Source organism: Orycteropus afer, unplaced genomic scaffold (genome assembly GCF_000298275.1).
Source record: "Orycteropus afer afer isolate SDZICR_OR568_19922 unplaced genomic scaffold, OryAfe1.0 scaffold00690, whole genome shotgun sequence".
NCBI classification, from domain to species: domain Eukaryota; kingdom Metazoa; phylum Chordata; class Mammalia; order Tubulidentata; family Orycteropodidae; genus Orycteropus; species Orycteropus afer.
The window spans coordinates 708,987-733,855 of record NW_006922277.1 but is presented as its reverse complement, the minus strand read 5'-3'; the positions used below and the strand labels follow the sequence as shown (position 1 = coordinate 733,855).

Below are 24,869 nucleotides of genomic sequence, written 5' to 3'. Positions count from 1 at the left end.
CCCTTTCTCCTGCTCTTCCGGCCTGCTGCTTTGGGCATCCCTGAGTTGCCTCTCCTCACCTGTAGTCCTGGGGCTGAAACTGTGTTTCTACTGCTCCTTATAACTCAAGAGTGCCATAAGCACTGCACCACCAGAGCTCCTTAACGTAAACTCAGTGCCTGCAAAAAATGTGTGGTGGGGACATTCTCTTTCTGCCTATAACCTCACAAGGGAATAGAATCACCATCAGTAACATCAGCCCATGTTTTTGTTGTTGTTATGTGCCATCGAGTTGGACCCGACTCATAGTGACCCCTCCTTGGGTTTCTGAGGCGGTATCACTACGGAAGCAGATTGTCCAACCTTCCTTCCAAGGAGTGGCTTGTGGGTTTGAACCATCAGCGTTCTGGTTAGCAGTCAAGTGCCTTAGCTGACTCCTATGAGACAGAAGTCAGACAGGCCATTACCCTCCAACTTTTTTTACCAGTTCTGCCACGTGTTTTATTGACTATGCAAGAGCACATTCCCTTTCTTGATGAATAACAAATTATGGATAATATTGCAAAGAATGGGAATTCCAGAACACTTAATTGTGCTCATGCGTGTTCCTCTCTGTTTATGGATTCTGGCTATGGGATCATGCTGCTGATTTTCCTGAATTTTTCAGAATCACCTTTCTGAAATCTAGAGCATCCCAGACTCTACTCCACATTTCCTTTCTTGATAAATAAGCTGTCTAGGAATAGATGGTCACTTTATCCCAAGGATCCTATTACTTTAACTTGGCCCTATTGATCAGAATTAAGTCTAGACTAAGAATATCACTTCCTGCTTCCTAAACCCCCTGAGAGATGAAACTGTCAGACAGGCCAAGCACACATTTATTAGATGTTCTGCTTTTAGCAGGCACTTCCAAGAGAAGCTCTTTGTCACTCAACACGTCTACTTTACAAAAAAAAAAATATATATATATATATATATGATTAGTGTTAGATAGCACCATTAATATCTGTCTTGTAATTTTGGGACATATGCCCTCAAAATGATATTTTTGCTTTATTTTCCCCCTTAGGTAAAAGCCTGAGGAGCAGAAAAAACAGCCCTGGCTTCCAGGAGCTGGCCTAGCACTCACAGTGAGTTCTAGCACTCACAGTGTTCTCTTGATGAATATAAACAGTTTCACAGAACACCCACATCAGACAGGCTACCTCCTGACCATGGGGGGGGGGGAACCTCACTACCATCGAGTCCTTCAATTTGAATCATAGCAACCCCTCCTGAGGCAGTATCTCTGCAGAAGTAGATTGCCCAATCTTCCTCCTGAGGAGTGGCTGGCGGGTTTGAACCACCAGCCTTCTGGTTAGCAGTCAAATGCCTTAGAATGCCTTAGGCATAAGGGCACCAGAACTCCTCCCTGACCATGAAAAAAGCAAGACCATTCCATAATCATATCTGAACATAGACAAAAACAAGAACATTGCCCAAACCACAAAATGATCAAATATTCTTCCATCTTGGCTCATAGGATGAATATCATTCCTTTTCCAAGTTCAGCTTTAGCCTTGTTTCATTTTTCCCACTTTCTAAATAATTGAAATACCAGCACAGTGCAAACAACATACTCAGTTGGAGGTCTGAGTCCACCAGTGGTGCCTGAGAAGAAAAGGCTGACAATCTACTTCTAGAAAATCAGCCACTGAGAACCCTGTGGAGCACAGTTCCCTGTGAAACACATGGGGTCACCATGAGTTGGGAATGATTGGACAGCAATTGGAAAAATAAGAATTATTAAGATATTAGTTATCCTCTCTTCAAGATAACATCTTTCTTAGTTTCTTAGTGCAACTATAAGAGAAATACCGTATTGTATTTGTGGTAGCATAGTGCCTAAGGCACTTGACTGCTAATCAGAAGGCTGGCGGTTCAAATCCATCAGCCACTCCTTGGAAGAAAGGTTGGGCAGTCTACTTTCATAGTGATACTGCCTCAGAAACCCAAGGAGGGGTCGCTATGAGTCAGGTCCGACTCTATGGCACATAACAACAACAACAAGAGAAATACCACAATACTGTAATGGAAATTGGGTGTCTTTAAAGAACAGAAATTTATTTCTCACAGTTTAAGAAGTTATAAGTCTGAATTCAGGATACCATGTATAGGAGAAGACTCTGTCTGTCGCCTCTAGGGGGAGAGCTTTGTCTTTAGCCCTATAGCCCTGCTGTTTCTTGGTTCTTTGGCAATTTTCACACGGCATCTATTTCTCTCTGTTTATGGTTTGCTTGTCGGCATCTATTTCTCTCTGTTTATGGTTTGCTTGTTGCTGTGTCTCTACTGCTCCTTATAACTCAAGAGTGATTAGGTCTGGGACACACTCTACACAGATATGATCTCATTAAGATAACAGAAAAACCCAATTCCCAAACAGGAGTACATCCATAGCCCATAGGGGCTGGGATGCCAATATATATTTTGGGTGTACACAGTTCACTCCATAACAACATCTGGTCCAGAGGAAAAGCTTCACTTCCTGGAATCTTCCCCAAAATCACCTCACACAAGCCTAAATCCTGCACCTTGTCTTTTCTAATAACTTCTTCCTGAGATGCCACATTGCTCCTAGGCTCTATGTTCACTCTGACTTCAGTGAGTCTACAAGCCCAAGTGGGTTCAACTGCATGATGGACCTGGTAGTCTTTGGCTGAACAGCATTTGCCTGCATAAATACACTTCATTATAGTTCTACTCATACATATGTAGATTTACCTACAACATGGCATGGGATTAAATGAGTACAAGAACTTGACTAGCCCTGGGCTTGAAGCCCAGCTCTTCTGCTGCCTTATTTTTTAAAATAAATAAATAAATAAATAATAAGCATTGGACTTTGTTTCAGTTCCTTAAATTTCCTGAACCTTAGTTTCTTTATCTCTAAGTGGGGATGGCAATACTAATGTAATGAAATTAGTATGAAAATTAAAGGATAACAGATGTAGAATTTTCTAGTATGCTACCAGACCCTTGGCTGATGGTCAACAAATGCTAATTTCTTTCCTTGACATTTTTTTGGTTGTATCTATTTATTTTAAATAAGGCCTCTTATCCAACTATCACATTTTAGTAATAAATTCTAACCCACCAAATCCTGAAGGTATTTAGAGATTACATCTATCTCCTAAGATAAAGTTTTCAGTTGATTCTATTGACTATTCTCTGTGCCATAATCTATAGATACACAAAGTCAAGGAGTACTGATATATTTCATTCATCTTAAGATACAGTTTTTTAATTTGTATTATAATGTGTTTGCAATTGGGATATTTCTTATAATCAATAACATAATTGGTTTAATTGGAAGCTTTCTCTTTTTTTCTTTTTTAAACAAACAAACAAAAAAAACCTCACTGGTGTCGAGTCAGATCCGACTCATAGCAACCCCTCCTTGGGTTTCTGAGGCAGTATCACTATGGAAGTAGATTGTCCAGCCTTTCTTCTGAGGAGTGGCTGGTGGGTTTGAACTGCCAGCCTTCCGGTTAGCAGTCAAATGCTTTAGACACTAAGCTACATAAAATATTCATTTTTGACAACTTTCCATTTTCCTAGATTCGTACTCCATACTTTCTATGTTCTGACTATCAGTGGATGTTTGCAGTCATTTCTTCTCATTTTGAGTCTTATCACATCAACAAATGAAAGGTCCCAAAAGCTTTCCTCTATCCATGTCACCAAGGTCAACTCTACTTTGAGGAGAACCCAGTTGTATTTTGAGTGCCTTCCAACCTGAAGGGGTGGGGGGTCCATCTTCTGGCACTATATCCAACAGTGTTTCTTTATACATAAGGTTTTCAGTGGCCAGTTTTTTTCTATTTTTGTTTCCAAAGTGGACCTGGCCCTGTCTTTCTTCTGATTCTCACTTAATCTGGAACTATGCTGAAACCTGTCCATTGTGAGTGGCCTTGCTTTTATTTGATACTGGTAGCATAGCATCACAGCAACATGAAAGTCAACACAGTATAACACCTGAGAGATGAGTGGTAGACAGTTATATGGTCTACTATGTCAGGAGTGATAAACTGAAGAGGAATGGTGTTGCATTCATAGTCAAAAAAAGCATTTCAAGATCTGTCCTGAAGTACAATACTGGCAATGATAGGATAATATCCATATGCCTCCAAAGATGACTAGGTAATACTACTATTATTCAAATTTATGCACCAACCACTAAAGCCAAAGATAATGAAATTGAAGATTTTTACCAACTTCTACAGTCTGAAATTAACCAAACATGAAATCAAGATGTATTGATAATTACTGTTGATTGGAATGCAAAAGTTAGAAACAAAGAAACATCAGTAGTTGGAAAATATGGCCTTGGTGATAGAAATAATGCCAGAAATCACATGATAGAATTTTGCGAGACCAACAAATTATTCATTGCAAATACCTATTTTAAACAGCATAAATGGCGAATATACATGTAGGCCTTCCCAGATGGAATATACAGGAGTCATATTGACTACAACTGTGGAAAGAAAAAATAGAGAATCTCAATATCACCAGTCAGAAAAAGTCTAGGGGATGACTATGAATCAGACCACCAATTGCTCATACACAAGTTTAGGTTGAAGCTGAAGAAAATTAAAGCAAGTCTATGACAGCCAAAATATGACACTGAGTATATCGCACCAGGAATTAGAGATGATCTGAAGAACAGATTTGATGCACTGAACACCAGTGACTGAAGACCAGAGAAGTTGTGGGATGACATGAAGGACATCACACATGAAGAAAACAAAAGGTCATTAAAAGACAGGAAAGGAAGAGTAGACCCAAATAATGTCAGAGCGACTTTGACACTTGCTCTTCAATGGAGATTAGTTCAAAAGAATGGAAGAAATGAAGAAGTAAAAGAGCTGAACATATTTTAAAAGCCAGTTCAGGAGGACAAAGTAAAGCATTCTAATGCAATATGTAAAGACCTGAAGGTGGAAAGTCAAAGGGGAAGAATACCCAGGACATTTCTCAAGTTGAAGAACTGAAGGAAAAATTTAAGCCTTTACTTGCAATACTGAAGGATTCTATGGGCAAAATATTGAATGATGCAGGAAGCATCAAAAGAAGATGAAAGGAATAAGTAGAGTCACTGTACCAAAAAGTATTGGTCTACATCTATCATTTCAGGAGGTAGCATATGATCAACAACCAATGGTACTGAAGGACGAAGTCCAAGCTGCACTGAAGGAATCGGCGAAAAATAAGCCTACAGGAACTGACGGAATACCTATGGAATGTTTCAAAAGACAGATATAGCACTGGAGGACTCACTTGTTTATGCCAAGAAATTTGGAAGATAGTTACCTGGTGAAACAAATAGAAGAGATCTATATTTGTGCCTATTCCAAAGAAAACTGATCCAATAGAACGTGACAATTATTGAACAGTATCACTAATATCACATGCAAGTGGAATTTTGCTAAAAAAAAAAAATAGTTGCAGCAGTATATTGACAGGGAACCACTAGAAATTCAAACTGGATTCAGAAGAGGGCATGGAACAAGGGATATCATTGCTAATGTCAGATGGATCTTGGCTGAAAGCAGAGAATACTAGAAAGATGTTTACCTGTGCCTTATTTACTATACAAAGTGATTTGACTATGTGGATCATAACAAATTATGGATAATATTGGAAAGAATAGGAATTTCAGAACACTTAATTGTGTTCATGAAGAACCTGTACATAGACGAAGAGGCAGTTGTTTGAACAGAACAATGGTTTAAAATCAAGAAAGAAGTGTGTCAGGGTTTTATCCTTTCACCATACTTATTCAGTCTATATACTGAGCAAATAATCTGAGAAGCTCAACTATATGAAGAACATGACATCAGGAAAAAGATTCATTAACAACAGCCTATAATATCAGATGACACAACCTTCCTTGCTGAAAGTGAAGATGACTTGAAGCACTTCCTGATGAAGATCAAAGACTGTAGCCTTCCGTATGGATTATACTTCAACATAAAGAAAACAAAAATTCTCACAACTGGACCAATAAGCAACATCATGATAAATAGAGAAAAGATTGACATCCCAGTTAATTGGCCAAATAGCATGTTTAGTGCTTCTATTCTATGTCCTGGGAGCTCTGGTAGTGTAGTGCCCAAGGCACTTGACTGCTAACCAGAAGGCCAGCGGTTCAAACCCACCAGTCACTCCTCAGAGGGAAGGTTGGGCAATCTACTTCCATAGTGATACCACCTCGGAAACCCAACGAGGGGTTGCTGTGAGTCGGGTCCGACTTGACTGCACATAACAACAACAACAATTCTACCTCCTAGTTTGTTGTGCAGTGCCTGAGGTCTTAAAAGCTTGCAAGTGGTCATCCACAGCACAATTGGTCCCTGTTCACCTGGAACAACATAGAAAGAAGGAGATTCAGGAATAGGAGGAGGATATGGAGTGCGTAGCTAATTACCTTCATGAACAACTGCCTCCTTTGCCTTGAAACCAGAAGAATTGGATGGTGCCCAGCTACCATTGCTGAACATTTTAATCAGATTTCAGAGAAAAATTCTGATCAAAAGAGGGAAAATTCAGACCAGAATTTGAAATTCTTATGAACTCTACACTTTCTGAAGTCATGGAGAGTGAATGAACCCCTGAAACTACTGCCCTGAGATAATCTTTAAATCTTAAACCAAAAAAAAAAATCTTAAAACTCATCTTAAAACTGAGCAGTAGTTTAACTTCACTAGTGGGAGCTCTGGTAGCGTAATGCCTAATGCACTTGACTGCTATCCAGAAGACTGGCGGTTCAAACCCACCAGCCACTCCTCAGAAGGAAGGTTGGGCAATCTACTTCCATAGTGATACTGCCTTGGAAACCCAAGGAGGGATCGCTGTGAGTCAGGTCTGACTTGACGTCACATAACAACAACAACAGTGAAAATGTCTGGTTTGAGCATTATGGTGTTTTAAGGACTATATATATGTGATCAAATTGACAACAGCAACTCAAAAGATTAAACAGAAATTTTAGAGGGCATTGAGTTTATGTTAATTTCAACAATGATAGCAAAATGAATAAAATTTAGAGAAAAAAATGTAAGAAAAAATAGAAACCCAATGGACCAGAGTTCTACTCTTGATACATGGCCCATAGTCAGTCAGAGGTGACTTGACAGCAACCCATTTTTTCACTATTTCAGTTTTTCACCATTCTATTTAGAAGTTTGCTCATTTTTTTCAGTTCTGACCTTAGAATTCTAAATCCAAATGTAATACTCAAAAATTAGATTTTAAAAATATGTGGACATAGAACACGTAAGTTATAATCTGAGTCCAACTCATGTTTAGTAGTAATATTTTTATAATATGAACTCTCACATAGACTCAAAAATAAGTTAACATAACAAATGGAAATTGATAGGCACTTGATACTGTCATGTAATGGAGTTAAAATAATGATGAAAAGTAATCTGAATGAGTTCTGTGAAGCTTTTGTCCTATTTGACTTTAAGTGGAACAAAATCTTCAGAACAAGAGAACAACAAAATAATGTTTTGCTAAAAGGATAAAAGAATATGACCTGAGTCTATTAGTGATATAACACTCTATGAATGCACTCAAGTTAATAGCGTCTTTCAGCAATAGATACTTTTTCAATTACAGTAATGCTGAAAAATAAATAGACTAAGAGAAAAAATTGGTCAGAGACACATTAATTGGACTAGTTTGGCTGCTTGATTTTTTTTATAACCAACTCTCAAGGGGGTGGGGGAAGACTCTAAACAATCTATCAATGGAACATTAATGTGTGTTTTCATATTCTAGACCTACTTAATGTTATTACAGAAGCATTTTTTGTTGTTGTTGTTGTTGTTGTTATCCCATCTCCATCTTTGAAGAAGATTTCGTAGCTCTTGTCAATTTGTCCATAGTGAGTTGTGTGACATCCTTCCCTGGCTGCACAATTTTGTGTGGTCGTGCTGTTACAGAGACTCCATTACCGTAAGGGGTTGCTAACTAGGTGTGATGCTACAATTTCATGCAATGTAATTCCTCTGAGGGTATTTGCTTCCTGCCCTTTGCTGAGTTCTAAATGACCCTACTTTCACCAATCTTCAGTTGCACGCAAGAGTGATTGCAAATTCTACCCTTTTGGAGTGTCTGTGTAGAGATGCAGTTTTATTTCAGCTTTAAAAGATTTAAAATTTTTATTCCCTTTTTTTAAAGTGGCGCTCTAGATACTTTTGCAAAGAGTGTGGTGTTCTGAGAGTAAATAACTGAAATGGAGAGGCTGGACTCTTATCTTCACGGATCCTCACAAATGGAAAAGTAAAGATATGGATGTGGAAGGAGAAAGTGGTCAGGGAAATTGCCATAAATCACAGGGCAATGATATTGGGCTAGATTTGGCATCAGTTTTGTTGTGTTTTTAAAAGGATAAATATGCTTCCCTTTAAGAACATAAGGCCAGCTCATCCTGCTGTGAGCCTGTTCCTTGGGAGTCCTCTTGCTAGTTTGCACAGGGTGAGAAGTGGTCCAGGGCTATTACTGTGATTGAGAGTACTCTTGTAGAACATTTTCTTCTCATTCTCTCACCTCCCTTTCTCCTGGGAGTAGAATTTAAGGGTCTATTGCAAATGCCTGATAAAAGTAGGAATTTCAAGTACATTTATATTTGAAATGCAATCTAAGGGAAAAAGGAAGGAAGGAAAGAAAGAAAAGAAAGGAGGGAGGGAGGAACAGAGTAAGAGAAGGAGGAAGGGAGGAAGGGAGGGAGGGAGGGAGGGAGGGAGGCTGGGAGGGAGGGAGAGAGGGAAAGAGGGAGGAATAAGTGAGAGAAGAAAAATAAGGTAGAAGGGAAAGAGAGAGGAAAGAAGGAGGGAAACAAGGAAGGAAAGAGGGAAGAACATTATATACTCAAACCAGTGCTTCTCAAACATTACCATTGTGGATATCACTTGGGGATTTTTGTTAAAATACAGATTCTGGTTCAGTGAAGACTGGATGCCGTGGGACCTGAGATTCAGAACTGAACTCAAGCACACCAGTGATCATGAAGATAGCACAGGTCCACCAGCATTTCATTCTGTTGTAGATAAGGTTGCAATGACTAGAAATAGACTCAATGGCAATGGCAACTATCACCAACAGTCAGATCTCACATGATACCCACACTACTAGTCTAGGGACCTCACCTCAAAACTGGAGGCCCTAAAAATACATGATCCACTGGTAGCTTAGTGATAGGATTCCCACCTTCCATGTGGAGAACCCCAGGTTCAAATTCCAGCCGATGCATCTCAGCACAGTCACTGCCCATCCATCAGTGGTGACTTGAGTGTTATTATGATGCTGAGCCAGTTTCATTCAAGCTTCTAAGCTAAGATGGATTAGAAAGAAAGTCTTGGCAATCTATTTCTGAAATCAAACAGTGAAAAGCCCTGTGGATAACATTTGTCCAATCCCATTGTTCATGGGCTCGCCATGAATTGGGAGCCAGCTTGACAGCAGATAACAACAAAACAACAAACTCAGAATGCAACTGTTATTTAGTCCATTCTGAAGATTATGTTAAAGATGATTGGGAATGTTGTTTTCTAGGAACTTAAGAATACACCTGGGAAAAAAAATTACAGCACAGGGAAAACATACTTCTTCTGGCACCCACACATTTACATTTATACATTCTGTTCTATTTCCCTTCCTCCATCAAATCTTTCCATACCTGGAGCCCAGAGATATCTAGAGTCAGGTTCCACTAGTTACCAAAAACAAACAAACAAATTCACTCCCATCAAGTTGATTCTGACTCATGGCGATGCCCATTGGGTTTCCAAAGCTGTAAATCTTTATGGAAGAGGACTGCCTCATCTTTCTTCCATGGAGCAGTTAGAGAGTTCAAACCACCAACCTTTTTGTTAGCAACCAAATGCCTTAACCACTACACCATCAGAGCTCCTTCCAGTACTTACAGAAGAAAATATTTGAAAAAGCACAATTTGTATTATGATGTTGGTGATCTATTGCATCCCATCTCCATGCAATATTTGCACTTGATATGTAGTGTTGGATAGCCTCAGGGTCAAACAGAATTTAGTTCAAATTCTGACTCTATTACTCACTGTGTGACCATAGGTGAGATATTTAGCCTTTCTAAACCTTAATTTCCAAATCCCTTAAATAAGATGATAATCCCAATATCACAGAGCTTCCGTGAAGATTAAATGTGAAAATTTATGTAAAATATTGAGCATAGTGCCTGGCTCATGTTAAGTCCTCAGTAAATGAGTCCAACTCATGTTTAGTAGGCATGTTTTTATAACTGCAACTCTGACATAGACTCAAAAATACAATGTAACACACGTGAATTTCTAGGCATTTGATACTGTCATTAGTGGAGTTAAAATAATGATGAAAAATAATCTGAACGAATTCTGTGAAGGTTTTGTCCTATTTGACTTTAAGTGGAACATGATGTTCAGAATTGTTATAAAATATCTGAACAGTACAGTAACTTAGTGGATAAAGACATAGGCCTTCCGCCAGGTAGCCCAGGATATAGTCACCTCTCTGTCACTTATTCATTATGTGACATCAGGTAGTGACTTAAACTCTATACCCTTAGTTTCCTGTATAAATGGACATCATAATTATGAATACCTTATAGGGCTATTATAACAGTTCATGAAATAATACCAAAAACTCACTGCCATCGAGTTGATTGGACTCATAGCGACCCCTTCTTGGGTTTCCAAGGTGGTATCTCTATGGAAGTAGATTGCCCAATCTTCCTTCTGAGGAGTGGCTGGTGGGTTTGAACTGCCAGCCTTCTGATTAGCAGTCAAATGCCTTAGGCACTACACCACCAGCATTAGTGGGCATAAAGAAGTTTTAAAAAATATATATCATGGAAATTATATTGTTATCTCTTTACAAAGAGGATTGGGGAGGCGGGGAAGAAATGAATTAATTTATTTAAAAGAAGTACCATTGTGGGAATGTTGGGTCAGTTGCTTCCTGTGTCTGAAGGAGTCCAAGACGTGAGCATGCTGGGATTTCTCACATCCTATAAGTCAATGAGAAGTTCTCAAATGCTCTGTGATGCAGTGGTGTCAGTCTACAACAAAGTCACTGACTGAAGGGAAGGTAAAGGAGAAAAAAAAGTACAATGCAGTAAGTTTTTGTTAGGGTAAATTTCTTCAATTTAAAAGATTGTCCTTTAGATAGAGTACACATACTTTGGGATGGGAAAAGGACATTTAAATACTTTGTTTTATGATATTGGTACTACATGTCAGTTTTTTAAAAATGTTTTCATTTGGCAAAATTAAATGCCAATATCCTTATTCCTGAGCATGCAATTATTAATGTTCTTCTTTGATTTGACTGCCCTGTCAAATTAAAATCTCCAAGTCTGTGTAATTGAATGTTCAGGATAATCTAATCACCTGCTTGTTTTCTGACACCAATGCAGCTATGGTGGATGGAAACTACATATTTTCTGTGTTTGACGTCTACAAGCTCTTCTTGCACCACGTGTTTCAGAAACAACTGTACCCGGAGGCTATCATTTTCAATTGAAATAAAGATTTATTCTGTTGTAGCTCATGGTTAAATCATATTCTGAATGTCAGATTAGTAGCCTCCTGGCCACTGTAGGGTTGTACAGTGTTCAGCCCTGTGAAAGGCATCTAGGGTCTTAGAGGAGAAGAGGGAGAATTATATATCACTGTAGTCTCAAGGAGCTCTGGTGGTGTAAGTGGTTAAGGCATTTGGCTACTAACCAAAAAGTCAGTGATTCAAACCCACTAGCCATTCTGTGGAAGAAATATGAGACAGTCTGATTCCATAGAGATTTACATCCTTGGAAACCTAATGGGGCTCTCCATGAGTCAGAATCAACTTGATAACATTGAGTTTTGATTATTTGGTTTTTGGTAGTTTCCATTTAACATTTGGTCCAAGCCAGGATTTTAGACTCATGATACCACAATGTGGCTACTTTGATTCAGCTCGACCCCAATCTCTCTTTCAGGCTTGGGTTTCCAGGTTTCTATGTGGAGTTATTCTGCCAAAAGACTCAATAAACTGAAAAGAGTTTGCAAAATTAAACTGTTGATGGGGCAGCCCTGTAGGTCTGTAAGACTGCAAAGACAGCCCTTCTGAGATTGGAGAATAAACGGGAATGTCTCCAGAGGAGGGCTGGAGGAAGGGATATGGCAGAAAGATCTACAAGATCTTCAGATTACCCCTTGAACACCACAGTTCTGTAACACAGGTGTTAGACAAGAAAATATCAACTCAACCTCCCTCCTTTTGCTATCATCTCTCCATGCACCAAGTACACACACACACACACACACACACTATTCACCCAATCTAGTAACAAAATTTCAAAGCAGATTATTTAACAGGTTTGAACATTTTCCAAATACATTTAAGGTCAGTTCTTAATTATTCTTGTGTGTTTTTCCATGGATAGATAATGTGGGAGAATTTTTGAACTAAGTCAATTCCACTGCCTTGATGTGTACTTAATTATATCCTCATACTGTCAAGCTTGCCCATGGTCAGGAGGCTGGTCAGGAGAGAAAATTTGCATTCTTGTTAGGGAAAGTATAAAACTGTTAGAGAGTTAATAACTTAAAAAAAAAAGAGAGGCATGTGACATCTTTTATGCAATTTTTGTGTTAAAGGAGTCCCTGGGTGGTGCATATGGTTAAGTAATCAACTACTAACCTAAAGGTTGGCAGTTTTAACCCTACAGAACTATCTCAGAAGACAGGCCTGGCAATCTGCTTCTGAAAGGTCACAGCCTTGGAAACCCTATGGAACAGATTTACTTCACACACATGGGGTCTTCAGAATTCAGAATCAATTCAATGGCTACTAACAACATGTTTAAAAATCCATGTTCTGTCTCTCCATTATTCCATAGATAACTGATAGTTAATAGGAAATAAAATAATATTTTAATTCTAATTTTCCACCAAATGATATATGATCACAGATAATGATATATAATAGATATATTGATGATTTGTAGATTTCACTTCTAGCTGGGAGAAAAAACAAAGCCAAACCCACTGCCATTGAGTCCGACTTACAGTGACCCTATAGGACAGAATAGAATTGCTCCATAGGATTTCCAAGGCTACAAATCTTTACAGAAGCAGACTGTCACATCTGTCTCCCATGGAGTGACTGGGGGCTCAAATCACCAACCTTTTGGTTAGCAGTTCAATGTTTTAACCACAGTGCCACCAGAACTGTTGGGGAAAAAAAGCCATGTCCAAATTTCTCTGTAGTCACAAATGTTCTTTTCAAAATTTACACTCATTTGTAAAAGTGATTCTCTTGGAAGCAGTTGTAAGTTTAGGTACAATTTTCAAAATTTGAAGGACCCTTTATGAAAAGACTCCTTGATGGAAAGATAGTAACCCAAAATTTTATAGAAACTGAGTCAGTAGAAGCTGACCATGAGCCTTGGGCAGGTACTGCTTCATATCATGTTACCCATACATTTGCATAAAACTCCCAACCCAAAAGGGCCCAGTCCTTGAGATTTGATGCTCTAAGGACATGTCTTTAATAATTTTGTTTTTGAATTTTGAGATTTGACAAATCCTCTCTGCCTCCCACCACCTCCTCCTCACTTCCCAAGGATGGATGAGTTCTCACCACCCACTCCCTTACCTCTGAGCCAGTGAGGCCCCTGAAAACCTGAGTCTCTCTGTAGTCCTACCTCTTCCACCCTTCACACAGGCCTGGACTTGGGTGTGTTGAGGGTATGAACATTCATCAGGCAATACAGAGGGAAACTCTTGTCCATCTCTGATCCACGTAACTACTGTGTCCCAGCTCAAGGGTTGCAATCCCTTGGGAGTCTCCCATCAGAATGGAGTTAGGACTGCAGCCTTGGGGAAGGGGAAGTTGACTTCCCAACTCTGGGCCAGAGACCTACATTTTCATTTTGCCTGTGCCTTATGAATTATGTAGCTGACCCTGGCATAGAGTTCAGCATAGATGCTGCATGAAATAAGCCTCCACTGATGGGCTTACATGCACAGGATACACACGACCCACTATCCAAGGGTCTTGCACCAGAGTCCCATTGATTTTCCCTTAAACAAAAGATTCCATGTCCAGATTGCAGGTAATATCAATGGTGGGCCCAAAGCAATTATTTTGTATGTGTTCTTTTCCTGGGAGAAGTGGATGAAAGTTAGCAAGGCCCTCAGACTAAAGCATACAGTTTTAAAATTAGACAAACCATTTCCAGGTGGTTTAAAACCTAGTGCTTAAATGTTTCCAGTTGACTTTGATACGTATTTCCCTCATTTTAAGAATGGCAACCTATTACTATATGCAAAAATACCAACATACATACACATATGTATATATACATGTATGAATACCAAGGCCTGGAGCTCACCTGCAGGAGACAGAAAGATGAACGAGAAACAGTCTTTGCCCTGAAAGAACTAACACTCTTATAGAGAGTATAATTCACAGCCCAAAGCTCTCCATTTGCCACCAATATGTCATGGGATCCTGCCTAAGTATGTTTGATGAATCTCTTCTTAGAAAGGAAGCATTTACAGAAATTGAGACCTTTGTTGGATTGGGTATCACAGGACCTCAGCTCTGCATTTATTAATGGATGTGAAAACAAGCATGATTAAAAAAAATGTTGGAGGAAAATTGAAGGGAGATTTAGTAAATTTTGAGGAAAAAAAAAACTTTGAAATGTTCTATAACACATACAGATTAAATTTACATGTAGAATTGAAATCATCATCCGAATAATTTTAGATAGGCATTAGAAAAACATCTTCAGATAATCAATCCAAATAAGGGATTTGTAGGATTTCTTTTTATACTTTACTCAGTGTTGTGGTTACCTAGTGCTGCTCTGACAAGAAAATTTCACAAATGGGATGGCTTTAACAAACAGGAGTTTATTCTTACAATTTGGAGGTTTTAAGTCCAAGTTCAAAGTGCCAGGCTCTAGGGGCTAGGTGAAAGCCCCTCAAATTTGGGGTCCAGCTCTGCCTCCTGCTCCCAGCCCACTGGAGCTAGAGGCATTTCTTCACTCAGACAGCCACTGGCTGCTGATGCTGAGAAGCTCCAAGGTTGACAAGGAAAAAGGCACAGTCCCAATGTTACCAAACCACACGGCAGGCCATTAACTTAAATCCATTGTAAGTCCCAAAGTCGGCAGAGCATAGCAGGCTGTTGAGCAATGACACAGCTACATGCAGGGTCCAAACGTGCCATAAGCTAGAGATACTATTCCAAACTCCTGCTTATATATGGGAAACAGACCACATCCCAAAGACAGCTACTCAGCTGCTTGTGGTAGATTCCACCATGGAGTTGATTGCCAGTATCATCATGGGGAATAACTACCACAGCTGCCCAGCTACTCAACCAGGCCCAGCCAAGTTGACACACAAACATAACTGTCACACTCAGCTTGGGGAAAAAAAAAAAAAAAAAAAACTACAACCCATTGGTGTTGAATTGATTCCAACTCATAGCAATGCTGGATGCTACAGGAGAGAGTAGAACTGCCCCACATAGTTTCTAAGGCTGTGATCTTTATGGAAGTCTACTGCTACATCTCTCTCCTTTAAACTGGCTAGTGGGTTCGAACCAATGATCTTTTGGTTAACAGGATAGTGCTTTACTACATCACCAGGGCTCCTTTTCACCCAGATAAGCATTCAATCCCTCATTGACTTTTCATGGATGTGTGTGTTTGTGTGTGTGTGTGACCTTAACAGCATTTAGAACCTGTCAGCATTTGGAACCATTGAGGACCTAGAACCTTCACTCAAAGAAAACTAGACTTCCCTCTATCAGGAAATCATCTTATCATTAATTACCCTCTAGAAGAATGAAATGTCCCTGGATGGCACAGATGGTTTGTGCTCAACTACTAACCCAAAGGTTGGTGATTGGAACCCATCCAACGATGCAGCAGAAGAAAGATCTGCTTCTGTGAAGATTACAGCCAAGAAAACCCTATGAAGCAGTTCTGCTCTGTGACACATGGATCACATGAGTCAGAATTGACTAGAGGGCAATGAGTTTGTTTTTTTTTATTTGTTTTGTTTTAGAAAAATAAAATGGGAGCAGTGGCGATTTGGTGGTAGGATTCTGATCTTCCAGGTGGAAGAGCCAGTTTCCATTCCCAACCAATGCACCTCATGTGCAGCCACCAGCTGTCTGCCAGTGGAGGCTTGTGTGTTCCTAGGGCATGGAATAAGTTTCAATGGAGCTTCTAGACTAGGGCAGATGAGGAAGAAAGGCCTGACAATCTGCTTCCAAAAATCAGCCAATGAAAACCCCATGGATCACTATGGTCTGATCTGTAACCCATCATGGGGACAGCACAGGACTGGACAGCATTGTTCCATGGTGCTTGAGTCACCATGAGTTAGGGGTTATTGTGACTCAGGGTGCAAATCAACAGCAGCTAGTAACAACAGAAGAATAAAGGAATTGGTTTTTCACATTATGTCACCAGACATTTCTGTTCTCTAGGCCTCAATGGATGAAATTACAAGTATCTGATAATGTAACTTGCAAAAATACACAACCCATTATGTGAATTAATGAATGTTTGATTTTCAAGTGTGGTTTGTAAAATAAGTCTTATTACTTCAGAGTTACAAATTCTACTGAGGGCCTGCTTAGCATCCTGTACATAAATACAGTGTGGCCAATATCATAAAGAAATCCAGACTGGCAATAAAAAGTGGCAAACAGTGGCAGTGGCTTTGAAAAGATTTTTATAGACACCTCCACTCCCTTCTTGGCATTTAGTAATCTTGAAGAAATTGAAAGAAAGGGAAGTTTAATTTAGAGAAGTCTCTGCTCTGCTTAGCTGAGGTTCACATGCCCAACATGAAATAATAATGCATTCAACTGTCCATCTTATAATAAATGACCTTTGCATCACCTCACTCACTGAGGAAAACTGCAAACAGTGGGCTAGAAATGTATGAATACCAGAAAAAGCTGAGGACTCTCTATGACCTTCATGTGATTATGTTTGTGCTAATGTATACAAGACAGAAATCTAAACTCTCAATCTGAAGAAGCAAATTCATTAAAAATGCATTGGCCATTAACAAGGGAATCTTCCATACTGTACTTTGGAGGAATGGCCAACATGGGGGAGAAATATGGAACACTTTTATTTGGGATGGCAATCCATATTTGCAATTCTGTTTCCTTCTCAATCTACCATAGCCTTCATACCCTCTTTTCAAAGGTAATGAGGTAAGGAACCAGAAAGGATTATACCTTCTGAAGAAGGAAAATGTTATATTTGTTTCTTATAATGACTTGTTTGGAAGAGTCAATGGAAAAAGGAAAAAATTACCAAATTTATACTGGAGTGCAAATCTGTTTTAGAGTAGAGGTTCTGAGACAGGTTTTTATTATCTAATGAATGTATCTAATATATATTTAATATATTATATATATATATATATATAATATATATTTGTTATTTAATGAATATATATGTATATGTAGATACACACACACACACACATATGGGAGCTCTGGTGGCATAGTGCTTAAGGCATTTGACTGCTAACCAGAAGCTAACCCACCAGCCACTGCTTGGAAGGAAGGTTGGGCAATCTACTTCCATAGTGATACCACCTCAGAAACCCAAGGAGGGGTCAATATGAGTCGGATCCAACTCAATGGGAGTGAGTTTGAGTTATATACCACCCATCTATCATTTTGTCTGATTTTGGTGGCTTGTTTATCAGACAGCATTCATTCAACATCATGTTTCCAGTGTTTCAAGTGTTGATCTCACCTCTGAAACCTGCAAAGCGGCCTGTAAATTTCAAAGGTCCTGAGTGACATGACTCCAACAGAAAGGTCAGAATTCTTGAATGATCATTGCTGCATTCTCAGAGCAAGTAGTTTTACTTTTACAATATATACAATATTTTACTATATATATATATGTTGTTGTTTTACTATATGTGTGTGTGCATTGCTGGTAGCTGCCTAGAGTCTGCTCCAACTCATGGAGACCCCATGTGCAATTGAATGAAGCATCCTATAAGATTTGCTCTAGTCCATTGTTGCAACCACTGTGTATTGTGGGTACCTTTAACCTTGGAACCTCATCTTCTAGCACTATGTTTGACAATATTTTGTGTGAGAGAATGTAGCTTATACACAATAAGATCAGTAATTTGTATTGAGATGACTTGGGAAAGATGACTAGTATGAACACATTAAATAAAGTATTATCAAATTAAATATCATTAAATAATAATAGTCAACACAAATAGCACTTATGTGGTAGGTAAGCACTATCCCCAGCAATTTACATTTAATCCTCACAATAGCAACTCTATGAAATAGCTACTGTTATTATTCCCATCTTAGGCAAGAGAAAACTGATGCATAAAGAAGCTGAAAACTTCTCTGAGGTTCATACACCCAGTTAAGTGTCAGGGCTATATTTAAACAGAGGCAGAGTTAAACATTTTTAAAAGTGCCTTGTTTTATACCTGATGCCAAACTACTCTGAAAACCAAATTTGGAATTAAGATAGAATTCACCAATAAGCTACTAATTTCAACAAATTTCCAACATGAGGTCACCATGAGTTGAAATTGACTTAATGGCAGCAATACTTACACGATAAAAGTTAATAGTCAAGTGGATACCACTGCCTATCTTAAAGGAGTTGTACTATTCCAAAAATCAAAAGCCAAGCTTCTATTTATCCTAAATTAATATTCAATAAATATGAATGAAATGTCTATACTGGAGAGTGGGCATAAAATGGTGAGCCAGTGAACACAGCCCCTACACTAATAGAGCCCATACTAGTGACCATCAAGCTGATTCCCACTCATGGTGACCACATGTGTGTCACAGTAGAACTGTGCTCCATAAATTTTCAATGGCTGATTTTCAGAAGTAGATTGTCAGGCCTTTCTTGCTAGTGTGTCTTAATCTAGAAGCTCTACTGAAACTTGATGCATGAAACTGACCAGTTCACCTTGCTGAGCTTAAGATTCCTCCACCAGGAATCAAACCTGGGTCCCCCACATGGCAGGCAAGAATTCTACCTGTGAACCAGTGCCCTCAATGGAGTCTATAGTTATTGCTTAAAGGCTTAAAATATTAACTTCCAAGCAAGATGCAGAGTCCTTTCCTGGACTTCTTTGGTCTCCAGGGATAGAATATTCTGATTCTGTTTCCTTGATTCTGGATCAAGAGGGATCTGCTCAGCCCATTCAAGGTGATGTCTTCCTGTCTGTGCCCATAGAAACATCTAACCTCAAATTTTCTTCTAATGGCTAAGTGTTGCTTCAAATCTCTCTTACCCCCTTAGCTGACTTCATTTATTCCTCCCTTCCAATTGCTGGATTCCCTCTCTGACTCCACGAAGGCACCTGATCCAGGAGCTGCTTTATGACCAGACAGATGACTTTATGGTCCTACAAGGTTAAGTGTGATACATATGTTTGGGGAAAATGGAGATGCGCATTAAGAAGAAACATTACTTTTGGATCCAGGCAGGAGAGCATACATAATCTCCTTTAGAGTCTGTGAAAGAATTCATTTTACACATGAAATTGTGTGGAAATTGCCCTGTACTGAACACATGATTTTTGAGAATAACTAGCTTCAGAACAAGCTACTGTGTACTGGGAAGGGCCTACAGCAACAAAGGATAATACATAAACAAATATAATCTATACAGAGTTATGTGTAACGAACACAAAATTTTGTTGATACAGTGTCTGCATGAGGCAGAGCCTGCCTGAACATGACAATGGTGCATCATTAGGAACAAAATCAAAAAGTGAGTTTGGTATCCATGAATGAAATATGAATTGGAAGTATCTGGCATGGCAAAACATTTTTTTAAATTAAGATATATAGTTTACAAAGATTTCTGTATTTATCTATGTATGGTAAAACTCTCTTTTCACAGTCCAGTATAAAATTCTATGCCTGGAAAGTAAGGGAAGACAATTTTAAAAAAACACCTTACAAAACTAAGCTGAGCCATCTGAGAATTTACCTAATCTGAATATTTGACCCAAAGCACCATGTTGGGACCTGGTTAGCTCTATAGAAGCACAGAAAGCTCTGCTGAGACTTTCACGGCAAAATAGGATTTACAGAAGGAAGAACAGAGATCATGAGGTTTACACTGCATAATGTGCCTCCAAGTTTAAAACACCCTGTTTTTCAAGTATAATAAGTAAATTACATACAAAAAATTTAGAAGAAAGGTCTTCTCCTGCACATTATGGGGAAATTGTTGGTATCTTGTGATGGGTCATCTTATCCTTGTTATTAAATGACAGCAATCATTAAAATGCCAAACATATTTTGACAGAATTCACTTTATAAAATGTCAGCAAGTCTGTGTTTTTATTAGTTTGTTCCAAATCAATTTAGAAATTTCAATAGAGTGCTTGTAAGTATTCCCCAAGCAATGTCTGTTTCTGATTTTCTGCACACACAAAAAAATAATAATAAATATTACAAATTAATCAGATTTTCAGATTTCTGCATAATAGCTTTGCACATTTATTGCTTAATCCTATTATAAAATGCTGTTATGATTGACACATCGCTGTGGAGATAGAAGTCAATTGAATAATATGTAGCAGTCAATTTTATTTGTAGCTTAATGTGCTGAAGTATTTTTTCCACATTTCCATTATTTATGAGTCTGTCCCTTTGGAGAATATATAGAAGAATTTGTTTTAAATGAGCCAATAATACCTTCTTTAAAATTTATAAGCGTGACAGAATCATATCCTCTTTTTCTTTGTCATCCATGGCATGCCAGTAAACAGGTTTTGAATTGTCTTCCACTTGCTATTCATAGGACAAACATCGGGAAAGAGGATCTTGTTAAGTTCTGCTTGGAATTGGATTTCAACCCACTCCCCACTCATTAGAAAACTCAAGAAGACAAAAGCTAACAACTGGAAGCCCTTGAAAATTGCTGCTAGCTTTATTTGTTTGTTCACTTACTTATTTATGTATTTATTGTTGCTGGCACTATCTTACCTGCTACAGTGCACCCTACAACACAGTATAGAAGCACACACAGAGAAACTATAATATTTAAGAGGGCTTGAAAGAGTTGCTGCTTTGGTGAAATTCCATTTTTCTTGCTTTGGCATCTAATAGGATTCCAGTGAAGGAAGTCAATTGTGCTCTATATCTAGCATAGTTGGACTCCCTGGTGTCAGTGTAGAATTACACCTATTTCAATTAAAAACACAATAGAAAACTGCCATCAAGTCAACTCCAACTCATGGCTTTCCCATCTGTGTCAGAATAGAACCGTGCTTCATGGGATTTTCAGTGACTGATTTTTTGGAAGTAGATCTTCAGGCTTTTCTTCGGAGGCATCTCTAGCTGGACTCAAACCTCTAACCTTTTCATTTGACCACCCAGGGACTCCAAATTTCAGTTAGCACCCAGAAATCTTGCTTAAGGAGATCCATATTCTTTTTAGGACATTCTATAAGACGGCATTAGAGAAAGCTTTGTTTATAGAAAAACATAGTCATAAGAGCCTGTGTCTGAAGTTGTATGGGGAAAGGGCTAAAAATATGAAGAAGATGGAGGAAAACCATACTGAGGGATGCTGTAGATATGCTTCGTCATATCTGAGATCATACTTGCTTTTTTGGCTTTGGGAAATCAGATTAGCTGGCCTATGAATAAAGGATGCAGTATTCCACACATGCAAAACACTGGTGTACTCTCTGCAAATTGATGTATAATGCAAGTCTATTAGCACAACTGATGATAGTGTCACTTTCCCTGCTGTCATATCCTTTTACCTCCTGGAATGACTTTGGCCATCTGAATGCCTGTTAGCATAATTTATGCAGTTGATAAGTGATTTGAGCACTGAAGCTATTGATAAACCACTGTGTCATATCATTTGTGCCTTAATGTGATGTGACATCACAGGAAAATGGGATCATGGGCAGTCCTCAGGTTGGATCTTGTATTAAGGAAGCACTTCTCTTTTGGATTCCAGGGGCCAGAGGAAACCCAGAACCTTCAGACCCAGGCACCCCTGAGCAACACCAGGCCAGTCAGACCCACCCCACATACCCGGTTGGGCCACAGGTCAGTATTTCTCAACTGCTTTCCGTTTGGCTGCATCTAGGATGGTTCAACCATATAAATAACCAAATAAATAATAATGAGTTGAATCCAATTAACTTCAACAGAGCAAAGATGGTGATAAATTTTTGTATGAGATGCCATATGGCTACATTATTTATTAAGAACAATCGAGAAAAAAAGTGTGTTTTCAAAACTCCTATTTTTAAAGAAAATGTTGGTTTTAATCATTTGGATTTTTTTTTTTTCTTAAAATCCTCTGCAACTATGCTGTTGGTTACCATGCAGTTTTCTAGAAAGTAAAACTTTAATGACTGGAGTGTGAAGAAAATTAAGTTATTTCAGCCTTACTATAGCCATTTTTGAAATACAAGATGTGATTTAATATAAAAAAGTTAATGCAATTTTAATGCAAGTTCAGCTTATTGGGTTTGACAATACTGTACATCACACATAGCTCCTGCATTAATAAAGAAATACTTTCATTATTTTTTAAAGTACAATATTTGTTTTTTGCAGCCTGGTGTGGGTTATATGGAGATGTAGGACACAATTATAAAAGGCTGAGCTTTTTTTTTTTTTAACCTCTGTCCTTTGGTGTGAAGCTTTCAGAGTTCACTTTACTTTTGTGGAAAGCGAAGCTGAAGTTTGGCCTTTCCTCTCCCTTCTGCTGTCATGGTTGTTCCTGGAAAATAATCATGTCCAGCACATCGATGGCTCATGAGTTCAAAGCTAGAAAACCCAAGTTTAGATCTTGGATTGGTCTTGACTTTCTTGTTCCAGCTGCCACAAAGTATCCCTACACCCTGTGATCCCAACATTCCTCTTAGATGCTATGTACCATGGATATGAAGCCTGGGGAGATGCCCACTCACTCATGGTTAGCCTAGAAAGGACTTGTGCAAACAGGCTTCTTAGGCTCATGCCCTGCCTAATTTCATATGTGTAACATTGTGTGTGTTTGAACATGTGCATGCATGTGTGTGCATGTGTGCATGTGTGCATGTATGTGTGCGTGAACATACTCTGAAAAAAAAAAAAAAACTCACTGCCGTCGAGTCGAGCGGACTTATAGAGACCCCTCCTTGGATTTCCAAGAAGGTATTGCTACGGAAGTAGGTTGCTCAGTCTTCCTTCTGAGGAGTGGATGGGGGGTTTGAACCACCAGCCTTCTGGTTAGCAGTCAAATGTCTTAGGTACTACGCCACCCGAGCTCCCATGAACATACTAGGGATAACAAATTCTAATGCCTCTTAGATAAATAACAGAACAGATCCAGCTCAGTGAGGAGTGGTGGTGACTGTGACAATCTGGTGGGTGCATTCCCTGACTTAAGCCTTCAAATTCGGTTTTAAAAAATGCTGTTGTTGTTTTTGTTGTTATGTGTTGTCAAGTCGGACTCGACTCCTAGCGACCCCTCCTTGGGTTTCCGAGGAGGTATCACTACGGAAGTAGATTGCCCAACCTTCCTTCCAAGGAGTGGTTGGTGGGTTTGAACCACCAGCCTTCTGGTTAACAGTTAAGTGCCTTAGGCACTAAGCTACCAGAACTCCTGCCCCCCCCAAAAAAATGCTGCAGGAAAATGAATTTGCTCTGTAAATTTTCACCCAAATCACAATAAACCTTAAAAAGAAAAAAAAAAATGCTGCAGGACAAAATGCCCAAATCCTTGGCCTGTATACAGTTTGAAGTCTTTCCTCTCACCATAATATTACTAGTGGCATATTGGCAGTAATGTAACACCAGGAATCTGAGGCCAGAAATTGTCTTTTTTTATTATTATTATTCTCAAAGTATATTTATTTTGTGCATTAGGGTAGCATATTTTTTAATTGTTTTTTTTTTTTTTTAAGGAAGACAAAAATATTTTGTGTAAATTTAGAAAAGTATAACAAATACAGTAGGTGCTACATGGACTTTGAGGCAGTGTTTTAAAACTAGGCTGTGTGGAGTACCAGGATCTCCTCAGAAGTCTCCCAGAAGGGGCCTTACAGGAAGGGTGTGGGGAATGGCCAGTGAGCAGGCTCAGCCCCCACCCCACCTCCATTCAACAGATGAAATAATCTCACTTTATATGTTCCTTGAATTAAAAGGTGATGAAGAGAAAGTGTTCTGAGCTGAGTGCCTGGACTTGAACCGCCTCCCCCCAACTACTTGCTAGATCTAAGACTTTGAACAAATTTCTTAGCCCTTCTATACCTCATTGGTAGTATAACTGAAATGCCACATATAAAATGTTAAAATAAAACCATTTGCCATCAAGTTAACTCCCACTCAGGACAGTTCCACGTGTGTCAGAGTAGAACTGTGCTCCACTGAGTTTCTACTGCTCATTTTTCAGAAGTAGATCACCAAGCTTTTCTTTTGATGCACCTCTGGGTGGACTCGAACTTTTAACCTTTCAATTAGCAGCTGAGCACTTAGACTTTTGCACCACTTAGGGACTCCAAAGCACATAATAGTGCCTGGCTAGTATACATTGGGGTTTGTACTATGCTGATATTTAATTACCCTTTCTTCATTAGACTCATGTTGCATTAAAAAAAAAAAAAAAGTTGAAACCCTTCAGTACCAGTTTTGTGTTAGTTCCTCTAGAAAAATATAGACACTGAGACTATTGCTGATACATCACCTGTTGTTGTTGTTATGTGCCGTCGAGTCAGACCCGACTCATAGAGACCCCTCCTTGGGTTTCCGAGGCAGTATCACTACGGAAGTAG

At 38.9% G+C, this 24,869-nt stretch overlaps 1 protein-coding gene across 1 annotated transcript in view; it reads left to right on the top strand.

Annotated features, from left to right (window-relative positions):
• The window catches only part of POU6F2 (POU class 6 homeobox 2), a 728,490-nt gene that overhangs the window by 328,532 nt on the left and 375,089 nt on the right, over window positions 1-24,869 (top strand). The window contains exon 3 of the mRNA XM_042783132.1: window positions 22,061-22,152. Coding sequence (XP_042639066.1) covers window positions 22,061-22,152 — 92 coding nt within the window. The remainder of the gene's footprint in view (window positions 1-22,060; window positions 22,153-24,869) is intronic.